General features: G+C 35.9%; 1 protein-coding gene across 1 annotated transcript; it reads right to left on the bottom strand.

The window, feature by feature from the left end:
- Positions 1-582: 582 nt before the first annotated feature.
- On the bottom strand, positions 583-9387 carry LOC104227395 (uncharacterized). The gene is made up of 13 exons (XM_009779634.2): positions 8772-9387; positions 7843-7995; positions 7320-7532; positions 7142-7231; positions 6875-6994; positions 6018-6287; positions 5178-5340; positions 4485-4562; positions 3548-3648; positions 3229-3399; positions 2244-2318; positions 2007-2111; positions 583-1227 (listed from the first exon to the last, which is right to left on the bottom strand). Exons 1-13 carry the CDS (start codon positions 9165-9167, stop codon positions 889-891), a joined length of 2274 nt encoding a protein of 757 aa, XP_009777936.1. The 5' UTR covers positions 9168-9387; the 3' UTR covers positions 583-888.
- Between the last annotated feature and the right edge of the window lie 6571 nt (positions 9388-15958).

Raw genomic sequence — 15958 nt, 5'->3', positions numbered from 1 at the left:
TATAATTGAAAAAATTAAAAAGAAAAAGTAAAGGTTGTGCTAGGATAAAGCGAGAACCAATCGAGATACCAAAGAATCTACGTATCCGCTACTAGTATTCCTATCCCAAATATGCTTTGTCCAATAAGATTAAAAATATAATTGGATTTCTAGATAATGATTGATGAATAATTAGCATTTCAAGTGTACGGTGATGCCTCATATGATCAAGCTGGTCGGTTGAATACCTTTCGTCAAAAAATTATATTGTTTATATAAATCTAATTGATTGTCAAAACTGTACCTATTGAAGAGGTCTATCATGCCTATCTGTAACTTTTAACTCCTATCTACAATGGAATTCAAAAATTAAAAGGTCTATCATGCCTATCTTTAACTTTTAACTCCTATCTACAATGGAATTCAAAAATTAAAATGAATATGCCCTGAAATGATTTCCCTTAAAGTAGAAAAATGATGTTCATATTTCACAGTAAAAAAAAAGAGCGTGTAACAAAGAGAACGATATACAATATTCATGCACATGCATATCATTTGTAACGTTTGAGTAAAAACACATGAATATGTCACGAATAGACAAAATCAGCCAAAAGCTATAATCCATCTTTACTTGGTATTTTCTTCTCCCTGATTACAAATATTCAAAACCAATTCAACGGTTATTTACAATAAGTTAGTAGCAATTGACAACATTCTTGATACCAACTACTTAGTAGAATAAATATGTAACTATTGACAAAATATTGTAATACAATTGATACAAAAATATGGGGAGAAAAAAAAAACCATGAAAAATGTTCACTATCATCTAATTCTGTGTATTATCTGTCATATTTGACACAGCATACAACAAAATCTTGTGGTAAAGTTAAGGTTTGTAATTTCTTCTCACTTATCATTTCCACAGCAGCAATATTGACAACAAGCAAAGCAACCTAAACATCCCAATGCACCTAGCAATTGTGAGAGTGCAATTGCACACTGATGATTCATCTTTGAACATGTCCTAATACAGCAACCGCAACAGCAGCATATACCACACAATTTTCCGCAACAATTAGACGTTGCTTTCGCAATAATCTCTGCAGCTTCGTCCTCTGACTCGATGGCTCCAGGAGGAATATTCTCAATCGTCGCTGTGATGTTACCAAAACCAATGCCAAGGTAGAGTAGCAGTATTGTCGTCTCTACTATACGCTCCTCTATCTTCTCAGCATCAGAATGAACCTGAAATACGACGAGTATAATAATGAAATGAACTATTTTAGCAAATGATAGTTAATTCTGACTCTTGTGTCTATTACTCCATTATGAGAACACATGTTTCTTGACAAACTCAAACTTGTTTTCTTATTAGTCTGGTATGAGGTTTCCCTTTGTTGGATTTCAATGCAGTGGCAGAGCCACCTTATCCCAAGGTCCAAAAACTTACACTATGTATATATGTATGTGTGGATATATATATACACACTCCCCTTGACTTTTTCGTGTGTCTACTTCTTTTTATTTAGATACCCCTTAGTGAAAATTCTGACTCCGCTACAGTTTCAATGCCATAAATATTTAAAAGTACCCTTACAATGAAGTAAATACTAGACTATGGTTGCTTGACTCTTTATGAAGATTGTCAAGAGTGACGCGAAAGTGAACTTCTAGAGCTGGTGACTACTCATTTACCATGTAAATGAATGAGCTACAATAAAGGGCAGCCTTGTGCACTAAGCTCCCGTTATGCGCGAGGTCTATGGAAGGGCCGGACCACAAGGGTCTATTGTACGCAGCCTTACCCTGCATTTTTGCAAGATGTTGTATTTCCACGGCTTGAACCCGTGACCTCCTAATCACATGGCAGCAACTTAGAATGAGCTACAATAGAATAGACTAAATGAAAAAGTTGTCATTTGTGAAACCTGAGGTTACCAAATTGTCTACTCAGAATTGTTGATCTAAATATGTCAGAATGTCTTAGTTTACTGAAATTGAAGCTCAACAAATTCCATGCATACCTTCCTTTTCGTGGTTGGCTTAACGACCCTTACTCTTTCTGTCGATACCAATGTCATGCGTGCATACTCAGAGATTACTGCATTTTGTGCACTCATTTTTGCTATCTGTCAACAAAGGAGAAGGGCTCAGTAATGTGAAAACTACTTGAGAACTAAGTCAAGAATATTAAGGGTGAAATAATAGGATCAGGATAAACGATTCATATATTCAAACATAAACAGTAGGAGTTCAATAACCTTCTGCGCGAGATCCTTATTTTCTGTAAACCAGGCCTGAGCTGTGAGTATTTCAACCTGCTGCTTCACCATTATCTGCATATTCAATATACAAGGACTTAAAACCAAAATAAAAGCTGAGCATCTTAAACCAAGTGCACTAATTTGGAAACTGGAAATCAATAGAGTAATATGTATTTCAGCGGAAAGACATATTCTCATCTGTTCAATCAAGAATCCGGACAGATAAAATGTTCATAAAGAACAAACATTCAAGTTTACCTTAATATGGTATGCATTTATAGATTGGGAACTCCTTATTTAGTAATGAAAAGGCTTGATGAAAGCAGAATGGTATTCCGGATTCATAAACTCTTGACCATAACTTATTTAGGATTAAGGCGTGATTGATTGATCACAAAATATTTTATGCATGTAGTTCTGTATATACCTGACTCGTACTTAAAAGTTTAACCGACCCTTTGCTGATAGCACTAACACCGGAAATTTTCAGTTGACATAGGAGGAGCATATTAAAGGAAACTGAACCTTTCCTTTTTTTTGTCTTACCAATAACATAGCAATAAGATTGAAGATGCTAACTATTATTGTATAAGTACGTATATATAGGCCATATTGGAAGGGCAACCCGTCCTCTTGATCTGAAGTGCGAAAAGAAGGATCCCCTTTTTCATGTCTTCCACTTATCAATTCCAGCCTAAAAATGCGACCATATAACTTTGCACAGACACAGTAAAACGGAGTGCAAGAAAACCTTCAATAGGACGCATACAAAACTGTCTCTAACCATCGAACGATTATATGATTCACAGGCATATGAATGGCCATCCGGCCAATAGGACCAATATGGATACTGGAATTTCGCTGGATCATGCATTTATTGTGATTTCCTTTTTACTCTTGGGACGAAATATGCAGATTTTAAAAGCTATAAAACATGTCATTTCTTTTGAAAATGCATCTATAACTGAGTTTTCTTCCTTACCTTGTCAAGAGGTATGTCTTTGGACTCAATCCCTTTTAACTCCACAGAGAAATTACTCATGTCTGCTAGGATTCCTTTAGCTTTGATCATCTCAGGAAATACTCCTCGGTATCTGCCCGATAAGACTAATGGTTCTTCAGAAGATAAGTCTGGAATTTGAGAGGGAAATACCTGTCATGAAAATTTAAATATCAGTATTAATAATATGCAAATTAGAGCTTCCATTCCATTCTTGAGCTATTTGTAATTACGTCTGTCTTTTGAAATGACAGACAAAACTCGAAATAAGTCATCAAAAACATAATATTCATAAGCGCACCTCGAATTCTTCAAGACCATCAAGGTTCTCAAAGGCAATATTCGCAAGGATGATGGATGGTGCCCTGGAGAACAGCCTCTCCAAACGAACTTCGAGTGATTCTGAACAAACACAAATATGAGAAATGGCATTAAAGCAGGCAAGCTATGTCTAAGTATCTTTAGCAAAACAGGACCAAATGCACTGCTTCAAAACACCAGCCTTAGAAACAATGTTTTTGGGAGACACTTGGAAACTACATCTACATGATAAAAAAAACATTTTCCTCATGATTACAACAACAACAACAAAAAAAAACAGTGTAATCCCATAAGTGGGGTTTGGGGAGGGTAGTGTCTAAGTGTGTACGCAGACATTACCCCTACCTTCTAAAGATAAAGAGGTTGTTTCTGAGAGACACTCGGCTCAAGGAACACTGAAAATAAAGCAACCAAGTAACAAACAATAGTAACAACAAGGTAATATGGCATCATTGACGTCGGCGTCGCATTAGCATGGCCGACCCAAAAGGCACGGCCAAGTCCAAGATGAGCACGACCGTCAAATATTTTCCTCATGATTACCCAAAGTAAATTGTGCTATTTTTCAGCTACCAGATAATGAGGGGCCAGATATGTAAAATTTCTAGACAACAATATAATGACATCCATGTGCTCACGATAGGAAAATATTAACCTCCATCACAACAATAGAAACTCTTTGTTTGATTTTGGAGCATTATTGATAAAAATTGGCGGACATTAAATTGGAGTATATGTAGGAATCTACAAGTAAGATCTTGTACTTGATAGTATGTGTTCAATTAATTATGCAGAAATCAAAAGGTAATAAACTTATAGCAGATCAGTTGAATGAAATCAAGCCATTCAATCATGTGACAACATTTGGGCAGCAGTTATCGAAAGAAGAACTTTGCACAAGTAAAAGAAGAACTCACCAACATCTAAAGCAGCATCATAATGGCCACGGCTCATCATTGCTAGTGTGCGCAGAAAATAGTGGTTGCAGAACAATCCTGAAAAATATCTCAAATTAGAATCAGATGTTGAAAGAGCATATATCTACTGCACTAAGGAGAAATTACTTATTGCAGAAAGAGAATCAAGGCACAATGATACGAAGCAGCATGCGACCATTCAGATTTAGGTGTCTACAATGAGCAGCAATGATATGGCAATGAGCTAGTAACAGCCTCAAAACAAACCTGAAGACCAACTGCTTACTAAGTTTGTAAATATATAGAGCAATAACAAATGCAAAACTATTGAGATTGAGAAGAGTTTTGAGATAACGTTACGTGGCTTTAAAATGATGACAATGGCAAGCTATTCTAACATGGACTGGGAAGTTTTGAGACAATGTCACTCAGGGGCGGATGTAGTGTGTTAGCGACGAGTTTAATTGAACCCATAACTTTCGATACGGAGTAAAAAATTTGTGTAATTTTTTTTATACTTACAAAAATAGTAGATATGAACCCATAACTTCAAAAATATAATGGGTTCAATGCTAAAAACCTTAAAAGTTGAATCCATAGAATTTAAATCCTGGATCCGTTCTGATGTCACTTGGTTTTAAAACAAAGCATAGAGGAGATCATAGGGCTGATGATGCTGCACATAATGTATACCTATGCCAAACGTGTAAAGTCGTGGGCGCATTGTTCTGTTCTGTGTTAGATGACTCTTCATGAATTCACAGATCTGTTTTTCATCTTCAACAGCTCCGTCCGTGATCAGGAAAATGATAGGCATGGATTCTCCAGCATTAGATTTAGATAACATCCCTATAGCCTGATAAAGCAACAAGGCACTGCTGTCAGATTTGTCACCGAAAAGGATAGATATCTACTTTCTTGATTTAAGTAAAAGTTGGAGATCTCGATCAATCAACTACACCTCAATCCCAAACTAGTTGGATTGGCAATACAAATGCTCATATCCATTCAGCTCTACTTAAGTCCATTCCAAACCAATACTAAATAATTTGTCTTTTAAGGCAAATTAGGATTCTCTAAAGCTACAAGTTCTCGAACTCTCGCCTTTGCTTGAGAGATCAAGGGTTAATGAAGTTGTTGACAGAAATTATGTAAATGTAATAAATGCATTTATCTGAGATAATACTGGAATAGGTGTTATATCATGACAGACCACTAGACCAGCATCGCAGTTCATGTAAAATTTAAAAGCAAAGAACCGTATAGTTTATATAGTTGTTTACAGCAATTAATGATAAGTGTAATAAATGCATTTCCTCAGTGCTGCTGTTCATAAACATAAACTAATCGTCAGATTTACGAGTTCAGCAGCTTCATAAACACAAGGCGGAACACTATTACTTTTCTTTCCATTTTCTTTAAGTAAAAGATTGATATTATCCCAGGTTTCATCTGCTCCAACTTGAAACTAAGAATAGGAACACTGATAAATGGTAGCATACAACTGAAAAGTCAATGAGAAGATAAGATAACCTGTTTCAATGGATTCAAGATATTTGTGCCGCCACCAGCAATAAAGTTCATGTCAATCCACTGAGTTGCATTGTCAATAGCCTCTTTGGTTGCAACCTCTAATGATGATGAAAATAGGTACTCTTCACTGTTGAAAGCGATTATATTAAACAAATCTTGGGGATCAAGTTTTGATAACGCTACAGAGAGAGCTTGTTTGGTATCGTCGATTGGTTTTCCCTTCATGCTCCCACTTATATCAACAACAAATATCACTTCCTTTCTGAAGACCTATCATAAAGTTGAAAAGAAAAGGTTAATATATAAAGCTTTCCTTGTTTTCTAAAGGGAACAACAACATTCCCACATAGAATTCTCATTTCTAGCCAAATAAAAGGAGGAACATTAAGAACCAATAAAGGAAATCAAGTCATCATATTCATTGAAGTTAAGAATCTTTCTCATTCCAATAGCACATTTTATCCCTAATACTATTAAAAGATAAAACTGAACAAACAACGGAAAATAAATGTTTTCCTTTCTATAACTTATCCTTCCACCTTTTAAAGGTAAATGTAAATGCATATCAAGTATATTTCTTGGTGTATGAGTGAGTTATGCATCGGCACAGATGATCAAGAAACCTAAACCTGCAAATATTTTGTAGCTTGCTGTTCACACATGTTTTAGCAAGTTACCACATTTTTTTTACCTGTAAGAGCAAGTTAGGACAACCAATCATCTGCATGACCCTAAATCAGTTTCTTGATTCAATAGATGCCAAGTTTAGAAGAGTAACTACTTCAACTCTGCCAAGAATTAAACTTCTAGAGAAATCTTAAATGCAGAAGTAGGCAATGAAAAGAGAGTTATCAAACCTTTCTACCCTCCTCGACACCCGGAAAAAGATAGCAGCAGAACATCTCTCTCTGGTCAGTGTCATGTTGTGGCGGTGATTGCAGAAGTATACTGCCATGGTAAGTAGGACTTGAAGAAATCTGAAAACACAGTGACGACTAATGAGAGATCAGTTCCACACAACCCAAATCTTTGGAAAAGCTTTATAGTATCGCTTTAATGTTGCTACAAGAGATTGCGACATATTTGATAAATAAACTATTGCAACATATTATTCTAGGGTGTACCTTGTAACTAAACACAACGTCGTTACTTGACCAGTTAAGGACATCAGCTTCATAGAACAAGCGCAACTTTCCAGCTTCGTGTTCTAGCTCCTAAAAAACAAATATCAACACCAGTGTCACAGTTGTTTCATCCATCAACCACAAATTAAAAATCAGTAGAATGCAAGAAAAGCTTCACCTTAAGAGGGTGACTGATAGTCTTAGACGAAACCTTAGTCCCTGGACCACAATTAACATTTAACTGTATCTTTTCTTTCTTAGACATCTTCTTTCCAACTGGAGTCACGTATTCCGGGAAACTATAGGGTATGTTCAAGTTAAATTGGCCATCGCGATACAATAACTTCTGAGACCATCTAATTGTTACTGAGATACAGGTTCCACCATCAATCTGAAAAAGTAATTAACTCCATTAATAAACTGAACAAATGATACATGAAATAAGAAAGCAAATTATATATTCCCTCCGTTCCAGTTTACGTGACACTATTTCTTTATTAGTCCATTATTCCAAAAGAATGACAACATTTCTATATTTGGAAACATATAACTTTAAATTTTTCATTTTACCCTTAATCATGAGAAGAAATGTTATGGCATGTTTAAGATCAAAAGTTCTCATTTTTTTTAATACTTCGTGTCGAGTCAAATTATGTCACATAAATTGGAATGAAGGGAGTAGGATACAGTTAGATATTTACCTCTGGTATTGTAAGTGTAAAAATATGGGGCTTCAGAAAGCATCCATCTTCAACTTTGGCTAACTTTACATCTTCCCTTTCATCATCATCGGCCACCAGTTTAGTTCTGTAAGATTTCCTTGGTAACTCAACGTCGACACCTAGAATTGAACCCTGTTAGCCAAATAATGCATCACTTGAGGAACAAACAATCAGCAATGTTTCACTTCTGTGAAACAAGAGAACGATAAGGATTCACAAAATAAGAAAGCATTCAACAAGCACTTCCCAAAATCTACGCGAACTGAAACAAAGGATTTCTCCATTCAGAGAAGTTCTACATTAACTATTAAGGCTTAAACAAGAAAAGAATACCAAGCTCATTGCTTTCAAGTTATATATGCTTGCCTTTAACTTCCAAAAGCTTTTGACTTGTAGGAAAATTTGTGCAAGAACTCAACCAAAATCAATCAAACCTATAAAACCTAGTGTTATTAAAAGCCACTTCCATGCATTTTTTGCACGATTTTATTTTTATGCAGTAACAGTGAAAATAATATTTACACAATCAGGTCATTTTAAGGTATTTGCCGCTAACGCTTTATAATTAGCACTAATTGGTAAGCTAAATAGCACTTATGTGTCATAACATGTTAAAATACATTAATAGTATAAAAAGAATCGTTTCAAGCCTCAAACAGGTAATATCACTACACTATCTACTAGTCTGTTTCGACTCGAACTTCTGTCATGTCAAGCTTCCTAACCTACTTTGTACCACCCGGTACTACAAGGAGCAAATTCTATACTATTGCGCAAATTAGCTACCATTTTTAAGGATTAATGTTAATCATAGAGATTTATCTGTAACTACCCTGTAATTGAGTCATCATTGCTTAGAACTTTAAACTCTTACAATAAAGGAGATAATTATAAATTTCCGTAATTACCTGTTCGCCCATAGGAACAGCAATACGACAGTCACAGCTACGACTACTCATGACGCAATGCAGACGCCACGAACCCGTAACGGTAACAACCGCCGTATCGTAATAACAATCAGCCACAACCGAAATGCCGTTCATCTGAAGCGGAATCAAAGCAGGTGGATCGCACCTGCCATGCACGTGAGGTTGATAACTCGGAATATCCGGGTTATCAACAATGGCAGGATTCTCAATCACAGCATACATCATAGGTGACGTCGGCAAATACGACTGCGCCGCCTTGTCCATCGCCGTCATCGGCTTAGGCGGCGCAACCGCACGGTCCTTGCCGAAATATATTCTTTTTGATAGCCTTATTCCGTCTTCTACGCATTTCACAAATTCCTCCTGATACGTCATATTAAGATTCGCGGCTCAATAAAATTGGTCGCCTAAAGCTAAATAAGTTTTTTTCTTGAAATGAGGAGAAAGAGGTATAAGAATATTGATATGGTACAGATAATGGAGAAGAAGAGGATTGAAAAATGTGATTTCTTAGTCCTCTTCTTCTCTGGATCAAGCTAACTTCCCGACGCCGACCGACGTTTATGGTGTAATATTTTGCATATAAACTGTGTCACGGAGGAAGTGTCGGATGCGAACACGTTCTTGCCACGGTTCCAATGGCTGCCACCCATTCTTTTTTTCTTTTCTTTTTTCATTAAAAAAAATCAGGTATAGTTTCTCACTTATAATTTGGTCGACACTCTCAAAAATTACAGCTTTTTTGGAAGATTGTTATATAAAGTATCATATCATATTTTATTGTATTATACTATATTGTTCTGAAATATATATTGTTTGGATAAATTGTACGTAATGCCTCCGTTTAAATTTCAATTTAGATGAGGTAGTCTCATTTGACACGAAATTTAAGATTTTTTTTTTTGAAACTTGTGTTCTTAAAAGCTTAATGGGTAAAAGTTTTGTGGGACCATGATATTTTTGTGGTTATAAAAACTTCTCGTTGGGAGTAAAATGAAGAGTTTAAAGTTGAATTATTTTCAAATTTAAAAGTATGTCATTTATTTTGAAACAGACTAAAAAGAAAAATACCTCGTCTAATTTGAAACGAAGGGAGTATTGTTTACCGTCATTTCGTGATGTCATGCTTCAATAAGATGAAGAATAAACTTGCAATATTATTAAATAAAATATGGTGCGAAGTAGAATTATTATATAAAAAGATAGGGTAAAGGATAAAATATGATTATTTATTAATAACGAAAGGCAAAATGAGAGAGAGAAAAAATAAGGTAACGAGATGATTGCACCAAATCAGTCATTCCATAAAGTGACATTTCTCCTACAAATTTAATGATATAATTAATATAATAAAATTTAAGTAAAAATCAAAATAAGCATTATATTTAAAATAATGATACAATACAATACAACATGTACATCTATCAAACAAGAAGTGGGTGTAATTTCTACTCCCCTAAATTATCGTTGCTCGTCTAAGAATTATAAGCAGAAATGTGTTTATTTATTTCTACTTTTTGTGTAAACAATTTAATTTGAATACCTGATTATATTTGCATCCTGTCCAATCATTATTATTCGCAGATTCTTTTTCTCAATAAATATAAGTGATATGGCAACTTTTTTTTTTTTTAAGAAATACTTATTCAACACTGTTTAATCAGAAAATAAGAATTTCAGTCAAAGCTTACTTTTAGAAGAACTCGGGTTACTGATAATTAAATATGAAATAAATAAGAAGAATTGACTTAGACGATAACTGAATAAGTAAAAGAAAACAAAAGTAAATCAGTGTATTCCAATAATATTATGTCCCCTTACAAATGTTATTTCTCTCCTTTTATAACTATTTCTAAGTAATACGTATCTTTCCTCTCATAACAGAGCTATTATGAGCAATTAATGACATTTAATGTAACGTTATAATTGACAATCGTAACTGTTTCGTGAAGATTCTATAACGTTTTCCATTATTGATGCTCATTAATTACGGATAATGCATATCTATACTTTTTGCTATCTAGGTTCATTCTTCCGATGTCTCTTCGAATTACCAAGAGGTCCGAGTAATCGTTTCTCCCTGTTTTCTTGAATCTTTGCCTGCACCTGTTAAGGCTCATGTCTCTACGAATACTCTTCACGAGCTGTCACTCTTTCATTGATCCACGTGTCTTGACATGTCAGCACATAATTAATTCCATATGTTAACTTGATTTTTCCCAATATAGATAGCCCCCCCCCACTTGCCATTTATTCATCAATTGAATATTTGGGAAGTGGATCTCATTAAAGCTGGAATTTTTGCCGCCATCCTTTGTATCATTATAACTTCTCCAAAACTAACACTTCATATGTCACTTTCATTTAATGCACATGACACGTGGTGATTTTTAATTGGTTCTGCAATCCTTCGGCGCCTTTTGAGGCTTTTTTCCAACTTACATCAATCACAAAGTGACAGTTTTCATTATGACGTCCCCATCATTACCTTTTTTGTTTGACGCTTGCTTTTGAGTATAAATATAACCTTTGTCTTTTCTTTCTCATAAAAGTTTCCCATCTTTGAATATTCATTCTTGTTTTCTTCTTCGTACAACCATGTCTTCTTCGAACCCTAATCCCCGAAGAGTTCCTATTATTGATGAACTTCCCCCTGCTCCTGTTAGAAGCAGAAGAGGGGGAAGATTACGCAGTTTAGGATCATCATCTATTCGAGGTGCTTCTTTACCTCCACTTAGTTCTACCCCTCCTTCTTCTTTTAGAACTAGGGGTTCTCTTTTACATAAATCTTCAACCAGAAGTAGAGACTCCAATGAACCAGTTTATGAACCCATAGTAGATGAAATTATCCCCTCTGAACTTTCTTTTTATACTGATAGAGAGTCAATTAGGAATCAGGTTTCTTCTATGTCCTCTCTTGATCGTGCTGATGTTTATCCTTCTCAGATTACTGGGGGTTTAATCTTTGTTGTCTGTAGAGATTACCATTGGAAATCTGACTTCCCAATTATAACTCCTAATGAAAATCAAATGATTACATCCTACATGGATGGATTTTCTTTCGTGTATACATATCTTTTTACACTGAATTTTAGACCCCCATTGATCTTGTTATCATCGAGTTCTGTCATTTTTTCAATGTTTGTTTAGGACAAATTGACCCCATTGTGTGGAGGGTTGTTGCTTGTCTAAGGTACTTGGCAAACTTGGCTCAGTTGCCTTTTACCTTTTTTCATCTGATCCACCTCTACTCTCCTAAGCTGTTTCGACATGGGATATTTACTTTAGTGGCAAAGAGTAAGAGGGTTTTAGTCAGCCCTGGGGATGACAAGGACCGTGGCTGGTACACCAGATTTGTCGCTGCTCCTACCGTAAGGTTAGTAGGTGAAGAAAATGTACCATTTCCTGAAAAGTGGAATTTTGCACGTAAGTCTTCTTTACAATTTCCTTTCTTTCTTTCCCCCTTTTTTTAGAAACGGTTTGTTCTTCCTGTGACTATTTCGCTTCTCCTTTTTCAGCAACCATGAGAACTGTTGAAGAGATTTCTAATTTTCATAGTTGGGTAGAGAAATTGTTGACCATTGATTCGATGGAGGTTAGATCTTAGAAATACCTTTCGAACATATTTGGTTGGAAGGTGAAAACTCATGGTAAAAACCTTACTTTTTTCCTTTCAATTTTTGTCCTCCTTTCCTTTAGAATATATTTGACCCTTCCTTTTATCAGGGTTTCCTATTCGTGGTGTAAGCGCAGAGTTAATCGTAGATTCCAGGGTTTCTTTGGCAAGAGCTCATGATATAATCTTGAGTTCTTCATCGAAAAGAAAAGTTGATGCGTCCCAGGATTCTGAGGAGGAAGAAGAATAGGATGGAAGTTCTTTGGTTAGAAGACCCGTCATTTCATATGACCAAGCTACTCCTCCTTGTTCTGTTCCCGTGACCGAGCCTGTTGAAGCCACCTTAGTGAGTTTTGACAATGATATTCCTACAGCAGCTCGTGACTCTGATGAAATTTTTTTTTCACGTGGGTTTGATAGTGAAAATTTTGATCTAGTGTCTGATGAAGTACCTCTTGCCTCTTTCCCCGTGTCTGTCCCAGTGGAATGCTCCTTACCTATTTCTACTGATGTTGTTTCTGCCCCACTTCAAGCTATTATGACTTCCTCTACAGTCCCCACTACTACCATTTCTCACACTGAAGTTGGTTCTTCAAGTGGAAGTAGAGTGATGAAGTAGATTACCATTGAAGTCCCTGCCGATGGTAGTCTTTTGAAAAAGTCAGGTCGGGCTGACGTACAGTTGAAACCCTTGATTGGTCCAGTTGAAAAGTCCAAATTAGAAAGTCATAGTTCCTTGACTTGGATGAATGATATCGTGCAGTCATCACTGAAGGTATTAATTTCTTTTCATGCTTTCTTCCATTATCCTTTTACTAAGATTCTTACCCTCCTTTTTTTATATCAATCTCATCGGTACGAAGATGATGAAAAGGGTTTCCCATACAGAACAATTGATGCATGATTACTAAATTGAGGCAGACAATTGGAAAGAATAATATGAAAGTCTTCAGCTTGAGATGAAAGTTTTAGAAGAAAACAAATGTACCTTAGAGCAGCAGTTGAGGGTTATGGCTTCAGAGTTAGTAGTTGAAAAAGCTTCTTCTAACCAGGCTGACAAGGATAAAAATCTCCTTGAGTCTTCATTTGCCGAGCAACTCTCCAAAGCCACCGAGGAGATAAGATGTTTGACGGCCTTGTTAATGAGAAAGAGTTTTATGCAGGTGAACTTGTTTAAACACTCACCCAGACCCAAGAAGATCTCCGTGTGTCTTCTGATAAGGTCAAGTTTTTAGAGAGTTCACTTGCTCCTTTACAGTCTTCTTACAAATGTTGTTTTAGCTGAGAGGGAGGAGCTCAAGAGTGAGATTGACCATTGGGAAAGAGACTACAAGATTCTTGAGGACAAAGTTGTTGTCGAAGTAAGTTGGGCTATATTGAACACACGCCATGATACCCTTATGGAGGTTAGCCAAGAAGGCTTTAACTTGGATGCTGAGTTTGCAAAGATTAAAGAGACCATTGAAAAATCTCAGCAAAGCCAAAGTTTCTCTTCTCCCATGGCTGATACTCCCGAGCACGTTGAAGTTGACCCTAGTGCGGTAGATGTCCCAGCTCCTTCAGATCAAGTCGAGCCTTCTATTGTTGAGGATACCGTTTTGAACCCTTCTCCTGCTCCACAGTGAAAGCTTATTTGTGAAGTTTGACTCTCTCTTTTTTTCTTTTTTGTTGGAATATGTGGTGGTTTTACCCTTGGTCCCATTTTGGGGGTTATGTTTTTGGTGATGATAAGTCCCCAGGTCTTTTCGGGGCTTTTTGTAAAAGGATAATCAATTTATAACTAAGTTCATACTTAGTTTTAACTTAATACTATGAAGTTTTCGTTTTAACTTAATTCTTTCGAGTTTCTATTATACTCTTTTAATAATTTGCCTTGTTTTTTATAAGTCCAAGGTCTTGCTTTTTAATTCGTGGGTTTTTCTCTTACCCTTGACTTTTTGCATTTTTAGAAATGCTTTATTAACTTCATGGATCTTTGAATCAAACATGATATAAAAGAGGGCCCTTTTATATACGACACTTAATGAAGAAGACATCTCAACTTCTAATGGTGTAAACATACGAAAAAAGAAATAGGAACACACATGTTTCTTGAAATAACTTTGATAAAGTTTTCATTCGAACTTTGTCAAGTTTAAATAGCATCTTACATGTATTTAAATATCTTCTATTACTCTTCCGTAACTGTTTCCTTTACAACAGATTTGCGAAAAAGAAAGAAAATCCAAGGGTTTCTTTATGACCCATGGCTAAATACTGCCTTTAACCTAAACATCGTAAGATTTTGAAATCTATATCCACGAGTGTACTCTTCACAGATTTTTTGATCAGGCTTGCGTTATTGGCTCGTGACTTTGCTCTGAACTTGATATTTGATGAGTAGACTTTTAGGATTGACTTGAAATTTAATTGTTTTCAATCTTCTTTACCTTCCTTATACATATATCATATGTATATTATATAGTCCCCCAAGTGTTTGAGCTTTGAAGTATGAAATCTCGAGCACTTGATTATTTCTTCCATGCGGTCCTTTTCCTGAAAAGGAAAAACATACGGGACTCGGAGGTACGATTTTAGATGAAGACTGCTTAACCCATTTAAATTTTCATCAGAATAGTTGTAACCCTAGACCAAGAATTATGTTCTTTCCACGTGTCTTTCAGGCCGTAATTCATCATTTAGTGCGGGCTAGCTTTTTGCCTATCATCTAAAATCGTTAGTAAAATTTTAATAATTCAAAAAATAAAAATCGTTAGTGAGGATACCTTCCCGTATGTATTTCCTTTCCTTAGAAGTAGTATCTCTTTAGATGAACAATAATCCAATTTGAAGGTAGAATCTTGTCATCCAATGTTTCAAGCTCGTATGCTCCTTTTCCTGCGATACCATGAATCTTATACGACCCTTCCCAAGTTGGACTTAACTTTCATGCATTGGTTGCCCTCGTGGATTGGAAACTTTCTTGAGTACGTAGTCCCCAATCTTGAAGTATCTGAGATGAGCTTTTCTACTGTAATACCGCTCAATAACTTATTTTTGTGTTGCCATCCTTATTAATGCAGTTTCCCTCCTTTCTTCAAGTAAATCCAGGTTTATACGCATCTCTTCTTCGTTCGATTCTTCAGAAGATTGAGTATATCTCTTGCTTGGTTCCCCTATCTCGACTGGAATTAAGGCTTCAGCCCCGTATACAAGTGAAAACGGTCTTTCCCCTGTACTTGTTTTTGTTGTTGTTCGATAAGCCCACAAGACTCCAAGTAGCACCTCTGGCCAATTGCCTTTAGATTCTTCCAGTCTTTTCTTCAGGTTGTTGATAATGATTTTATTTGTTGATTCATCTTGTCCAGTACCCACCGGATGGTAAGGCGTTGAGGTAATCCTTTTAATTTGCCAACTTTATAAAAATTTTGTGATTTGTGCGCCTAGAAATTGCGCGCTGTTATCACATATGATTTCCTTTGGTACCCTGAATCGGCATATGATGTTCCGCCAGATGAAGTCTCTAACCTCTTTTTCTCGTATCTGTTTAAAAGCTCCCGCTTCTACCCAC

Source organism: Nicotiana sylvestris, chromosome 6 (assembly GCF_000393655.2).
Source record: "Nicotiana sylvestris chromosome 6, ASM39365v2, whole genome shotgun sequence".
NCBI lineage: Eukaryota > Viridiplantae > Streptophyta > Magnoliopsida > Solanales > Solanaceae > Nicotiana > Nicotiana sylvestris.
This window is presented reverse-complemented; position numbering and strand designations above follow the sequence as displayed.